General features: G+C 41.6%; 1 protein-coding gene across 2 annotated transcripts in view; it reads left to right on the top strand.

Annotated features, from left to right (window-relative positions):
* The window catches only part of LOC111863868 (bromodomain adjacent to zinc finger domain protein 1A), an 81,114-nt gene that overhangs the window by 46,868 nt on the left and 18,583 nt on the right, over positions 1 to 15,663 (top strand). For both annotated transcript variants that reach the window (XM_023850638.2, XM_023850640.2), the window contains exon 21: positions 3,412 to 3,575. In XM_023850638.2, coding sequence (XP_023706406.1) covers positions 3,412 to 3,575 — 164 coding nt within the window. The remainder of the gene's footprint in view (positions 1 to 3,411; positions 3,576 to 15,663) is intronic.

The raw sequence follows: 15,663 nt of genomic DNA, 5'->3' as shown, positions 1-15,663 counted from the left end.
GAGTTAGCACTGAACAAACAGACAAATAGGCGTTTTTCTGTGGTAAGGGGAGTGAAATTTATGAATTAGTTACAGGTTTCTCATACATAAGGGAATCATATCAGCAGTGAAGAAGGGTAGAATTTGTAGTGATAGGATATCATACATAATACAAAGAGGTCACGGGTATGATATCGTTGTTCTCAATGTTAATGTTCCAACAGATAATGAAGTTTATGCTGTAAGGGACAGGTTCTACCAAGAACTAGAACATGTATTTGATAAATTCCCAAAATACCATACGAAAATTTTGTTAGGAGATTTCAATGCTGAAGTAGGTAGGGAAGGCATATACAAACCAATGATCGGGAATGAGACATTGTATGAAATTAGTAATGATAATGGAGTTAGAGTAGTAAACTTTGCACATCCAAAAATCCAATTTCTATTACAGTCTCAGTTTGTGCCTGTGTGACAATCATAATGAAATGCATCCAGTGTAATGCTATAGGCATAGAAACTACAGGTGGTATGAATCCTGTCCACAAAAGTTACAAAAAGTTATTTTCATTATAGCCACGCCATAGCTCAAGCGGTTAGTCACTGGCTTCCCACCGTGGTGGCCCAGGTTAAATCCCAGGTCTGGTCAAGTGGGATTTGTGGTGGACAGAATGGCACTGGGGTAGGTTTTCTCCAAGTACTTCGGTTTCCCCTACCAAACTTCATTCACCCGAAATCTCCATCATCATAATCACCCAGGGCAGGCTACAATAGGCCAATCAGTGGCCACCATGCCGAGTGGACCCAGTTGAACTAAGCGAATTAAAAAAATTTGATTAATTAAAATTATTTTCATTATGAATGTGGTAACTGAAGTGCATTAATTTGTTTGGTTATAACATGAAACAGATAAGGGTTCGTGTGTAGTTTATGCACCATTACTGTAACATGCATTTTACCATTAAGCATGAAAGGTGTTCCACAACTATTTGTAACATACATAAAGTAAAAAAAGTTGTGTGTATTCTAGTTGTGGCATTTAATACAAACTGTAATATGATGTATGAATGTTAGTAGTGAGATATAAACTGCTTCATATGTTATTTTCTAACTTTAGTTCAATATGAGTCGCCACACGTATTCTCAGTTTTGGGTAGAGTGTGGATGGGAATTGTGGGTGTGCTGAAGATAGTGGGTGGGACTTTCACCTAAATAATGCTTGTGAGTATAAGAGGATATTAAATTATGGAAGATCTTTAACTTGTCAGTTCAGGTAATGCTAACGATGATGGGAATGTTGGCTTTTTTGTCATTATTTTCGTATCCACATGACTACCCCAAGAAAGAGAAATATTATGTAAGATTTGAGGCTTTCACGGCGGTGACTATGAAGAAAGCAGTCTTCTGGGATTTGGTTAACACCACATATACACGGTGCCAAATCCCAGAAGACTGCTTTCTTCAAGAGAAATATTGTACTCTCATTATTCAGACCCTAGCGCCATATTGTATTATTCATAATGGGGAGTTAAGAGAATGGATGTGTAAATAAACCAACCCTTTACAGTACTAAAGCTTTTTGTTGTGTTTTTTTATGTGTAGTGAATATTCTTCATTAAAACTAGGTAAAATGTTGAATTCGTATTTCAGTTGTACCCTTCTCCATTTAGCTCTCTGATTATTGTGTAAGTGTAATGGTACCTGACTTAATTCTGTTTCAGCATATCTGTTATTGTCACAGACATAACATTTATTGTATGTGACTTAAAAATCCACAGTATGAAACTAATTGTGTCTCCTGCACCAAGAAATAAGTGTTCCACGTGTATACCAGAACTAATAATACAAAATCAGCTGTCAGTGCAACAATCTTTCATTATTTTGGGTTACACTACATGTTTCAACCCTGAAAGGGTCATCTTCAGGTGTTTCCATTTACACATTATTAATTACCAAATGGTGAATTTGTATCATTAGTTGTACTTACACAGCAGGATGCAGACAGTAAAAATAATGTATAGTAGAAGTTTCAGTTCTTGCCATTCTTCTTTTGGCTGGTCACTTTTGTGTAAACAGCGTTATAATGTTTGGTGTCTTTGTTGGAATGAAATCTCTATTTATAGTTCCTTTAAGCAGCAGATTACATTACATTACTTTACATTTATTTTCACTTCATGGATCCAATCAACTCGCCGTAGGGCTGGATATAAAACATGTCACATATTACAAATTCATGATGACTACACATTCATCCTTTTTTCCAGTAAAATATATAATCAGGCCTCTCACAGATAGCTCAAGTTGTCAGGATAACACACATGGGTCGTGGTAAAACCACTGTCAAATTCACACCTTGCCATTCCACACACACTGGCAAGCCATATCATTAAAACAGTTATATTATAAAATATTAAAATTCATAACTAAAACAGACATCATAGATACTACTACACTTACAACAAGTAAGTCTCAACAATATATAATTCACGCACAGAGATCATTTATTAACGTTTAAGCCCCTTGCATGCTCGACAAATTCATCACTAGAGTAAAATATGCTACTTTGCAAATCATTTTGTAAAACAAACCTAGATTGCTTTTTATCATTTTTTAAAACTGATATTTGACGGCAGAGGGTGCTTGACACCCCTCTCTGATAGGATGATAAATGTGTTGAAGGTATGTGAAGGTGGTCATTCCTTCTGGTACCAATCACATATGAAGAGTTATTGGTTTGAAACTTATCCAAATTATTAACAACAAATGTCATCAGTGAAAGCAAATATACACATGGGATTGGTAGTATGTCAAGCTTTTTAAATAGATCTCTACACGTATATGAATATTATGAATACTAAACTGGGGAAAATTTTGAATGGAGGAATTTAACAGTTTGATTATTGATTTAGGATCTTTGAAATTGATTGTTAAACGAAAGAAAATTTTCAAGGAAGTGGATTCCACTGTACAAGAAATATACTGTTATCTGTTCTGCCACGTTTATGTGCAAGTGCCTGTGATCTATTCACTCACAGTGCAGTGCTCTGTGAAAGTACTATCAGTATCATGTACAGAAGTGAGAAGTCACAAGGGTGAAATATGTGTAAGGATTCCATGTACGTGAAAGTTATCTGTACCCTCTTACCATTTGCAGAACTGTAAGTCTTAAGTGGCACAGGTTTTTTATTTCTCAACATGTACATTAACATTCTTTCAAATTCTGTGTTTTACACCATTTCTTTAATTATTAAATTGTAATCGTTGCAGTGTTCAGTCATACGGTTTTAATTTCTTTGCATATTGGATTAGGTTCCCTACATGTGCTTATTCCTATACCCTTTTCCCCTTAACCAGTCATAGAATGTGAAAGAGTGGTTACCTTAAGTATCTTTTGGTTTGTACAGAATAGAACAAGTTCCTGTTTTATTTCAGTGAAGGGACTGAGGTGGAAGAGGTATGCAATTCATGTGGCTTGGGTGGTCACTTGTTGTGCTGTGACACATGCCCCCTTCTGTTTCACATGGACTGTATTGTGCCACCATTGAAGAAGGTACCAAGAGGAAAGTGGTCTTGTCCTAAGTGCAAAATGATAAAAGGTGAGTAATGTTTTGTTGATTTTGTAATTGTTAGAACATGAAAATTTGTAGGAAAAGTTTCTGAAGTGTATGCACCAAAATATGTGTATAGATTGTATGAGAATATTTAGTGGGTTTTTTATATATATATATATTTGTCTGTTGTGAATGCAGACTGAAGTAAATTTCTGTTGTTGTCACTTTACTCTGCTGCCTACTGTGTGATTTTCTCACATCTCTTCGTGTAAAAGGAAAATTAGAAAGGAAGTACCAGTCCACGGACCTGATACTGTATTGTAGCGTCGTATAGCACTTTTCCATTTTATTGTAAATCTTACTTACAGTCTTATGTGCAAGTATTTATTAACTTCAAAGTTTAAAATTTTTAAGTTTTAAACTTAAAACTTAAAAGTCAACATGTTTCGGCCAATATGACCATCATCATGCATTAGAATATATCTAATGGGGAAACTGCTGCTTTCTGTGTTGCTGCTACTACATGTGTAGGTCCCTTGGACCTACACGTCAGCAGTGATGAACTCAGCAGGAAGAAACATGGCACTCTTAACTACAGTATGTCCCTTGGGACTCGAGACCATATTTTACTGTCTCAGATTTGAGACTTCCCTTTTTGTCATCACCTACGACTCACAGGGTCACAGTGAAGGTATTCGACCCTGCCTCCACACGGGGTTAAACTGTCAGTTACTGTTGGCTTCTTGTTATATAGCCACGGGTCAGACCACACAGCAAATACATCCATTGCCTAGCAACGGATGTCCTCTATTGTCATGTATACATTGCCATGGGATGTGTTCACTGAGTCATTGCCTAGTAATGGGTCTACTCTGTTGTTGGTTGCATATTTGTTGCAGGCTTGTTTGCCAAGTCATTGCCTAGCAATGAGCTTACACATCAAAATATTTTATGAAGTTAAACATGTATGATACATGTAAGATTTGAGGCTTTCACGGCGGTGACTATGAAGAAAGCAGTCTTCTGGGATTTGGCACCGTGTATATGTGATGTTAACCAACGTTTCGGAGGAACGTCGGTTAACACCACGTATACACGGTGCGAAATCCCAGAAGACTGCTTTCTTCATGTATGATACACATTGTTATTGTTACTGGATTTTTATAGCCTTATTATAATGAGAATTCCCCCACCCCGACATTACAGCCCCAGTGGGCCTAGGACTACCTCCATGAACTTCTCCGTTCACTTCGGTAGGACTCCTTTGGAGGGTGATCAGCTCATCGCAAGGCCTCTACCTGTGCACAAACACAAAAACACATGCACAAACTAAACATCCATGTCCTGAGTGGGATTTGAACCCATGATCCCGGTTTCCAAGCGAGCAAAACACTTACTGAGAGTTTACCTTACATAATTGCTGCACAGCCCTGTGCTCTCTTCATTATACAAGAAGTGTAGGTTATTTTCATTGTGTTTGGAATTCTCTGATCCATACCACATATTTTGGTGCAGTCGAGATAATTGATTTAAGGTGTACATGTATGTATGTATGTCTGTCTGTCTGTCTGTCTGTAATACAAGCGCACATGTACTATAAATAGAGACATACCATACATATGTAATAGTTTTTTATTCTTTCTAATTTATGCTTTTTTAAATTATACATATGCACACGGATCTTGATTATATGAAATGAATGGTACTGGGGCTGTCTCAAATGATAAAAATCTGGATAACAGAGACCCAGCATTTTATTAGTGGTTGGATTCATTTGTTATGTACTGTAATTGCAGTAACTAAATGACTGATTTAGGCTAGGGAAGGTCTGACAAGCGTGTTATGGGCCTATGCAGAAACGCGGGATTCATTTGGCATGAGTCTCCTGAGGAGGAATTTAGGTTTGGGACAGTGGTGGGTTGATCAGCAGAAGTCTTGGTTAGTAGAAGGATGTGTAATCATGTTCCCATTGTACGAGGGGGTACCCAAAAGAAACCAAACTTATTTTTTTTTAACTTATTTATTCAGATTTTAAGCACAAACCTTCAATCCCCTTCAAAGTACTCTCCACTTACACTAATACACTTGTCTAGTCTTTTATTCCGTTTTTCAAAACTTTGTCTAAATTCATCTTTTGAGATGCTTGACAGCGCCTCCGTCGTTTTTTCCTTTCGTGTCTCTTTTCATTCGAGGAAACAAAAAAGAGTCGCACGGGGCAAGGTCGGGTGAGTATGGAAGGTGAGGAACAGGGGTCATACCATTTTTGGTCAAGAATTGTCATACAGACAGGGCTGTGTGAGCAGGGGCATTGTCATGATGGAAAAACCAGTCACCCGACTGCCACAAATCTGGCCGCTGAGCTCCAAGTCACTCCCAACAGCTCCACAATTTCTTCAATGGTCCGTTGTCGATCTTCCTTGATTTCATGAATTTTTTCAACATTTTCGTGTGTTCGGGCCGTGGAAGGACAACCAGAACGAGGTTTGTCATCAGTTGACATTTCACCATTTTTGAAATGGGAAAACCACTCAAACACTTGAGTTTTTCCCATAGCATCGTCCTTGTATGCTGTTTTTAACATTTCAAGAGTTTCTGTTCCACTTTTCCTGAGTAAAGAGCAGAATTTCACCGCCACATGCTGTTCACGAAAATCAACCATTGCAAAAACGACAATCACACAAAACAGTTGTCACTATAAACTCTGCCGAAACTAGTCCTTACCTTCTGAAGTAACGGTAGTCGGCTTATCGACTCAGGAATGTTAGCTCTATGCGCTCATAGCGGCAAAACGCGATACTACAAAAGCTCTGCCCACAAAAAAATGAGTTCGGTTTCTTTTGGGTACCCCATCGTATACATGTGATATGTCAATATAATTTCACTGTTTGTATTGTTAACATGAAGTGTACTGGAAAATTGATAAATGATTTGTTGTGTTACCTTCTGTATTTCTAATTCTTCTCTATTCTTTCTTATTTATTTGTCATATTGAATTTGAAAGCTGGTAAAATGATGATGAACGTACATGAAAAGAACAGTATTAATATCCTGGACATTCTCCATTGTCTGGGTCAAATGTGTAAAACTGGCCAAATGCTTGCACCCCTTCAGTGCCTTTTGGCAGTCCTCAAGCAAGTCATATATATCTCAGTCTTTGTTGAATGACTGACCATGGTTTTTCCATGTCATAAAATGGAAGTATGTGGGCAGGTGTCATTTACTAAGCCACATTGATGTTTAACTCATTTTACTTTCTGAAGTTGCTGCTGTTAATTCAGCTAATGCAGTGAAATTCCCCTTTAAGTTTTTTTTTTTTTTTTTTTTTTTTTTTTTTTTTTTTTTTTTTTTTTTTTTTTTTTTTTTTTCGCGGGAGCTGTTGTTAAATTTGAACTGAGGAAAATCTTAAATGGAGGAAATTTTACACAGAAATTGCTTAGATCATTGAAATTGAATGTTAAGTGAATGAAAACATTAAATGATGGTAATATTATATTTTGAGGAAGGTTGGGCAATCTAAGAAGACAAACCCAACCTTTAGGTACTGTTTGGTCAAAAAAACAATTAGTGTACAGGTTGAGAAGGGAGCGTAATGATGACTTGCATTTCTAAACTGTTTATTTCTTTTCTGGTCAAACAGTAGCTATTCACTGCCTTTATCAAAATGAAATTCCAATAGAATGTGAAAAGTGGAAGAGGATCTTACATTTCAAGAGGTGCAGTTCTTTATCTCAAGTCACGGACAGTATGGTGCCATCCCTGTTTGAGGAATCTCTTGGAGATGGTTCTTCTTGCATTAGATAGAGGCTTTCACTAATTGTAGTTATACAAAAATATGTCAGGAAACTATCCTTTTAAGACTTGCTATAACTATTATAAAATAATTTATTTACATAAATAATTAAAACAGTAAGGCCCAAGTTGAGAATCAGAGTAATTAAGATGATGCACGGCGATGTATCTTCAGTATGTGACATCAGTCACCAAAGATTATGGTTGTACAATAATAATTCATGGCAGACAGAAAATGGTTGTTTTCTCCATAATCACGCAAAATCGAGATATGAGCTCTGGAAGGTTTTATGTTTCTTACACTGAATGTAGGTTACTAAAGTAAAATTAAAAAAAAAAAGTAAAGCTATCCCTGTAACAGGCCGTGAAGGCCCATAGGGCTGTGAGATGTTGAGGGTCCCACACTATCTAGACAGTCGGCTCAAAGATGACAGTAACGTTGTCAGCCTTACGCGCTGGCCGCACTTCACTCCCCAGGAAAATTATTTAATTAATTCTTGGTACTCATTTCTGTTAAGGCTGAGTAAACCCCAGGGCCTAGTGCGGCTGGAAGGATTGGGTCAACTGAAAAAAATCCAATGACCTCATCGGGACTTGAACCCACGACCTTCCGGCTTGTAGCATAGCCACTCAACATTGCCTAAATTTATGTTTTTGCTGGAACAAGAAGAAATATTCACTATGTGTGGGAACACTAATGCCACCATGTTACATGTCTTAGTTGCAAGCAAACACCATTTTAGATTACATCAGGTGCCGTTGAACTCACAAAGAAAGACATGACACATTTGTAGGAAAGTGTAGTGAAGAGAAAATGTTCAAATTAAAATCTAGGTTTAGAAAAGCAGCGGTTTCCATGTAGTCAATGAAGCAAGTGAAACAAAATTGAAAGCAAGTTATGCATTGTGTCATTTAATGACAAAGATTATGTTCCCTGATTAAATGAAGGATTTAAAAGACATTAATCTCAGTAGATACACAGTGTCTGAACGAATGATTGACCTTGAACGTGACTTGTGAGATTGGTGCAAAAGTGCCTGTTAAAAAGTTTCAAGCCTACTCTGTAGCAGTTGATGAAAGTACAGATGTCAGAGATATTTCTTAGACATTTTGTATGAATTTGGAGGAAATACTGAAAAATATGGACTTCCAGTTAACATGGTCAATGTCAGTCACTATAAAACTCACTTTATATGATGGAGTTTGAAGTTCAGGCATGGGGATTTACATTACTGAAGAAAGAAATCATTTTGTGTTATGCAGCAAAGGGTTACGTACATGTAGAAGTAGTTTTTGGGTAAATTTGGAATCACTACAATTAGATGTAAGATGGAAAAAACACAAAAAACTAAACTAAAACTGCATAGTAATAAGGACATGAACCGGAGAGCTGGGGTTACAAGGAAGTAAAAGAAATTCCTGACTAATCAGAATGTTAACACGACAGCGGGAACCGCTGACAATACGGAAGGGCTATAAGAAAGGTGTCATAAGCACTAAGGCAGACGAAAAATGCTGAGCAGAAGGAGGCGGCTTACCGAAAGAGTCAACCCCTTCTCGATTAACAACCAATAAACAAGCCACACCGACCCAAAATCACGTCAGGGTAGGAGGACCCCTATACCCGGAAGACAACGAGTCAGCATAGCAGAGGTTATAAAAACCCGAGACGACCCATTTTAGGGGCTCTTTTTAGCTTTTTAGCTTCTTAGCTTTTTTTGGCTATTCGATTCGATTCTAGTCGGATCTATTCTTATTAATCTTATTATTACATTAGTACCTCAATTGTGGCCATGAGTGGACGCTGGATCGTGATGACAAGCCTTCTCATCTTCAGCTCACGTAAGTGGAACCATTTCATATAGCCATGATCATTAAGTGCAAAGTGTAAAGTGTAAAGTGTAACCCGGGAGAGATAGGCTAATCAGATGGGCTAGGTCATTCAGTGATTCCAAGCATAGAATACCAACAGCAGGGTGATAGGTGGTGGACATGATGAGACACTGCAAGATTATTTTAATGTAAGTCGAACCGACAAACGTCGGCACGGTGTATATAGTGTATTTAAAGACGTAGGTAAATAGAATAGGCTAGGAATGTGACGAGTTTCATTCAACCTCACATATCCACGAGTGTTATCCTCTTCCTCCGACTCCAGGACGTCCCAAAGCTTCGGCGATTTACGGTTACCCCAGACAGTAATGCAAGCTAAGATAAGTACGAGATTTCTTGAAATAACAAGATGGTGGCAGCCTACTAATCAGGGTGACGGAGAGGGATATTTCCTCGTCCTCCGTCATCCCGGCAGGAGATAAGTGTAGCGGCAGCTAGAGAGAGAGAGAGAGGTACGGTGGCGGAAGCGGTGGAGGTACCTCCACGCCCCCCCTCACGCCGCAACAGTGGTGGCAGCGCAGGATCCGAACACGCACCTAGGAAGAGACAGGTGATAGGTTAAGTTCTAAGTAAGGTAGAAAAAGGGAACCACAAGATGGAGGCTAGGATAGCACAGTTAGAGCAACAGTTGAAAGGCTTAACAATAGGAGTGAAAACAAAGGATTTATCACTGGCATCAAGCATTAGGGAATGGAATGGTCAGTCGCAAGCGAAACCAATAACGGAATTTTTATCGCAGGTAGAACAGTGTGCTCGTGTAAGTAATTGGAGTGAGGAAGACGTAGTAAACATCATAAAGGCCAAGTTAACAGGGGAAGCTAGGCAGTTCGTTAGCGCTAGAGACCAGTTAACCAACGTGAACGTAAGATATGAAGTGTTGAAAACGGCACTAGTGGACCGTTTTACTGAGAAATTGCCAGTTCGGTACCACTATAATCTACTACACGAAGCCTCGCAAGGGAAGGAAGAGTCGCCCATCCAGTTCTTAGACAGGTGTCGGGCATTGAGCACGAAGACCGTGAGGAAGAGCGAAGACCCGACAGTGCAGCGCATATTAAAAGAGGAAGCAGAATTTAGGCTCCTCACTAGTTTCGTCTATGGAATGAGAGGAGAGGCAGGAAGGGAGTTACGGATTCGGAATCCAGAAACTCTGGACCAGGCGCTAAACATAGCGACCGTAGTATATAATGCGAAGCAGATGGAACCGCACCGCAAGGAACATGGTACACTGACCGTGAAGACGGAAAGGAAGAGCTTCACGAGTCCGAGGGGATACAGACCACCATGGAATCAGAGAAGCCAGCCGCGAGGATCGCCGGTACGACGATCCCAGGGACGAAGAGATACGAGCAGAGATTGGGTTCGACTCCCAGTCAAGTGTTTTTCGTGTGGACGGCAAGGCCACATAGCTAGGGATTGTGAGGCAAGACGAAAGCCCACGACCCAGAGGGAGCAGAGCTCCCCAAACTAATTTCGGCGGTAGAGAACCCCGTCACCCGCCGAAAGGAAGCCGCGTGGATTCCACTCGCGACAGCGCGAGAGGACAAAGAATTGTGTATCATAGCAGAAGTCAAAGGGACAAACTACGAGTTTATAATAGACACCGGTGCAGACGTGTGTCTAGTCCAACCTTACGTGGGGGAGCAGCCCACGAAGGAAATTACAGATGCGGTTAGGGGTATCACTGGACAAGAATTAGAGATACTAGGCACAAGAAAGGTGGATTTCGTAATAGGAGACAAGCACTACACTCACGATTTTGTAGTAGCACCCTTTCCGATCATGAAGGACGGAATTATGGGGCTAGATCTGTTGAGGGTACTAAACGCCCGTATTGACTTGGCCACCGAAGAAATAGAGTTGGATGGCCAGAAGATTAAACTGTCGAATTACCCGCCAGGTAGACGGGAAGTGGACAGACGAGTGAAGGTCTGTCGGACGGAGCCGCGACCTCTGCAAGGTGCAGGGGAAGGGACGGAAACGGCTGTGAAAGCGACCACGGAGTCAAGAAGACAGGTGGTAGAGAGGGTAAAGGAGGACCCAGCCGAACCCAGCGTACCAGAGTCGAGGGGACCGGCGGTAGAAGCAGTGAAGAGATTGGCCAGTAAATTGAGGCGAGCCCGCCAGATAGCAAAGAGGAAAGCAAGGGAAAACGGCGCGCGAGAAGCCGTAAGCAGATTGGCCAGACAACTACGAAAGGCACACAGAATAGCGAGGAGGAAGCTGAGCCAAGTGAGAAGGGACCAGCACACTCGCCACGACCGGAAAGCACGAAGGATAGAGTATCGACCCGGCCAGCTTGTGTACCGAAAACAAATGGTAAAGGGAAGAAAGCTGGAACCTAAATGGTTAGGTCCGTATCAGGTGATACGAAAAATCTCTGACCTAGTGTACAGGGTACAAATAGGGAAAAGAGAAGTAAATCTGCACATAGAGCAGCTGAAGCTATGCAGAGCAACACGAGAAGAGCTCCGTGAGAGACGGAGACAACATCGGCGAAATATGAGAGCACAGAAGCCCAACTTATGGAGAGAGGAAGACTCCGACGCATACGAATCAGAAGGAGAGTGCCACGATCGGCCTCCATATTCATGCACGCCTTACGAGAGGCGAGACAGACAGAGAATGAGGGAACAAGGACCCAGGTTCGAGCAAAGAGAGACGAACCCAGATGATTCAGCGTCGAGCGACGGAGAGGAAACGCTACGAGATGCGTACACGCCTCATTACATACACACTCCTTACGAGAGTCAAGAGGCATCTGAAGCAAACCGCAGAATCAGCACTTATGCGCCAGCGGAAGAGAGAGAAGACGCTAGCGAGACGTATAATGATGGTCAGTCAGCATTAAATACGACAGGGAGAGACACGTTCAGCGAAGAACGACACGGTTATTCGTTACGACCGCGAGATCGGCGTAATTATAAAGAATAAAGACGGCCGGAAGCCGAAGCAAGGGTAGAGGTAACAGAAACTGAAGTACCCCGTTTGTTTACAGGTGGAGAGGAAGCCAAGACCGAGGGAGCCGTAGGGCTCAAATTGGACAAGGGGATGGCATTTTTACAAGAGCGAGAAATTTTAATGCAAGGAGCCGTGTGGCACATTACCGTAGATTTTAGCGTGACGGAACACGCCAGAGTAATAGGAGAACTAATCAAAGAATTAGAGTATCTCACCGTCAATGTAGGAAGAGACCTAGTACAAAGACAGGAGCTTAGATACGTGAGCAAGGTAGCAGGAGAGCTACAGGAGAAGGTAGACAATGTCCTCCAAATGTTGCCACGGGATCAGAGAGTTCGCAGGGGAGTGTTTGGCCTAGGAGGGAAAGCACTTAAATTTCTTTTCGGAGCAGCACTTAGTGAAGATTTGAGACCACTAAATGACAGGATAGAAACCTTGCGGAATAAAGTAGGGGAATTAGTACATGACGCCACGGAACACGTAACAGTTAGCCGCGAAATGGATTCGCGAGTAAGGGCAAACGCTAAAACATTAGCTCAGATGGTGCGAGCCATGAAGTTACACCATGAGGAACTGGTTAGAGAGCAGCTCACGCTCGAGCAGAAGATTAACCAGACAAGGGACCAAATAACTAACTCCGTAAGGAAAGCCAGTTACACGAGGGAATTAGAAATACTAATAATGAAAATTTATACAGATTTAACAAGCTTAGCTTTAAGCTTAGATATGGCAACGTTACATCGATTGACTGCCAGTTTGCTGCCCTCGCACAAATTATTCGCGATTTTGCGCGATATTTACGTACAATTGGAACAAGGCTACTCGTTCATAACAGCCTTGAAACCGGAGAACATGCATTTGTTTTATGCATCTTCGGAGGTTGCAGTACTGGCTACAAGCGAAGCAATTCGCCTCATTATCCAACTACCCTTACGAACCGAACAGCGAACCTACACTGTTTACGAACCTATACCGTTACCTTCATTCGAACAAAATTTAGGCAAGTTTGTACAGGTACAAACAGGAAGGGAGAGACTAGCAGTGTCCTCTGATAAAAGAAGTTATATGATTTTACCGCCAGGGTATGTTCAAAATTGTAGAGAGGGAAATATCGTTATATGTCGAGGGACAGTTCCGATAATTGAGAGGAATTATGAGACTTGTTTGAGTAGTTTGTTTTTCGGAACAGGCCAGGGATACGAGTCTTGCTCGCGGGAAATATTGTCAGAGAATTTTAGACCAGTGTTTAGGAAACACCCTTTTGAAAATTCATGGCTATATGCGGTGGGGAAGCTTACAAGGGTTGAATGCAGATGTATAAGCTCTCAACGATGCCCCATGAACATAACGGGCATAGAAGGCACAGGCATCATCACGCAGCCGGATGGCTGTGACCTGATCATCGGACAGCTGACGCTGCCAGCCAGTCGGCAGTTCCAGTCCACGGCCGATTGGGACGGCCCAGGAATCGTTGCACCGCAGACACCGGACCTCTTACACCCAGAGGAGGTCACCTACTTGAAGCAGCACCAAGGGCTGCTAGGAGATGTATGGGACGTATGGGAAGACCCGGAGGACGGATCTACTCCAGACACCACCCCCAGGACGATGACTCAACTACGACAGCAGGTGGAGGCCAGGCTCCTGACGCAGAGATGGATATGCAGCGGAATCGTGACCGGTTCGCTAGCAGCAGCCACAGTACTCGGTCTGTGTCTATGGAGACACCGACAAGCGTTACCCATCTTCCGAGCGCGCGGCGCTAGGGGGAGGGCCATAGCAGACAGCACCCAGGGCAACAGCCCGGACCACCCGAAGTACGGACCCACAGGAGGGACCGACCGTGAGATGGCGACCGAAGACAGGCAGACCAGAGACCTCGGACCCCCTTCCGAGACTACAGTGTTCCAATGAATGAACACAACCAAAGTGACAGTGAATACAGGGGACAGAAAGAGAACAATAATAGACAATAAAGGAAATTGTTGTAATCAGTATATATGATAGTTGTAATAACGATGATAAGTAGGTGAAGGGACTGGTAGTAGCATGAGTAGAAAACAAGTGTAATATTTCTCTTACAGGAAATATCTCACGTTTTGTGAGGGGGGGGTTTTGCCGCTAAGGTTATGTACATGTAGATGTAGTTTTTTGGGTAAATTTGGAATCACTACAATTAGATGTAAGATGGGAAAAAAAACTAAACTAAAACTGAACAGTAATAAGGACATGAACCGGAGAGCTGGGTTTACAAGGAAGTAAAAGAAATTCCTGACTAATCAGAATGTTAACACGACAGCGGGAACCGCTGACAATACGGAAGGGCTATATGAAATGTGTCATAAGCACTAAGGCAGACGAAAAATGCTGAGTAGGAGGAGGCGGCTTACCAAAAGAGTCAACCCCTTCTCGATTGACAACCAATAATCAAGCTACACCGACCCAAAATCACGTCAGGGTAGGAGGACCCCTATACCCGGAAGACAACGAGTCAGCATAGCAGAGGTTATAAAAACCCGAGACGACCCATTTTAGGGGCTCTTTTTAGCTTTTTAGCTTCTTAGCTTTTTTTGGCTATTCGATTCGATTCTAGTCGGATCTATTCTTATTAATGTCATTATTACATTAGTACCTCAATTGTGGCCATGAGTGGACGCTGGATCGTGATGACAAGCCTTCTCATCTTCAGCTCAAGTAAGTGGAACCATTTCATATAGCCATGATCATTAAGTGCAAAGTGTAAAGTGTAAAGTGTAACCCGGGAGAGATAGGCTAATCAGATGGGCTAGGTCATTCAGTGATTCCAAGCATAGAATACCGACAGCAGGGTGATAGGTGGTGGACATGATGAGACACTGCAAGATTATTTTAATGTAAGTCGAACCGACAAACGTCGGCACGGTGTATATAGTGTATTTAAAGACGTAGGTAAATAGAATAGGCTAGGAATGTGACGAGTTTCATTCAACCTCACGTATCCACGAGTGTTATCCTCTTCCTCCGACTCCAGGACGTCCCAAAGCTTCGGCGATTTATGGTTACCCCAGACAGTAATGCAAGCTAAGATAAGTACGAGATTTCTTGAAATAACAAGATGGTGGCAGCCTACTAATCAGGGTGACGGAGAGGGATATTTCCTCGTCCTCCGTCATCCCGGCAGGAGATAAGTGTAGCGGCAGCTAGAGAGAGAGAGAGAGGTACGGTGGCGGAAGCGGTGGAGGTACCTCCACGCCCTCCCGTCACGCCGCAACATTTTGCATATTTTAGAAAAGAAGAAAATGAAAATTTTACCATAACTTTTAGTTTAGTTTTTTATGAGCATTGTGGCTAATTTCCCCAGTTACAGATGTATAGGTCCTCTAGTCTCTGCCCATCTAGATGGAGTGCATTTCTAAATTAAGATATAAGATGGACTTTGCTACCCATAGTAGTAGATGAAAATGGTAAAGAGGGCTAGGAATTTGTGTTGTAATATGGGCTCCAAGCCAAA

The sequence above is a fragment of the Cryptotermes secundus genome, unplaced genomic scaffold (genome assembly GCF_002891405.2).
Source record: "Cryptotermes secundus unplaced genomic scaffold, Csec_1.0 scaffold46, whole genome shotgun sequence".
Taxonomy (NCBI): Eukaryota; Metazoa; Arthropoda; class Insecta; order Blattodea; family Kalotermitidae; genus Cryptotermes; species Cryptotermes secundus.
The sequence above is the reverse complement of the archived record's forward strand: the minus strand, read 5'-3'. Positions and strand labels throughout refer to the sequence as shown.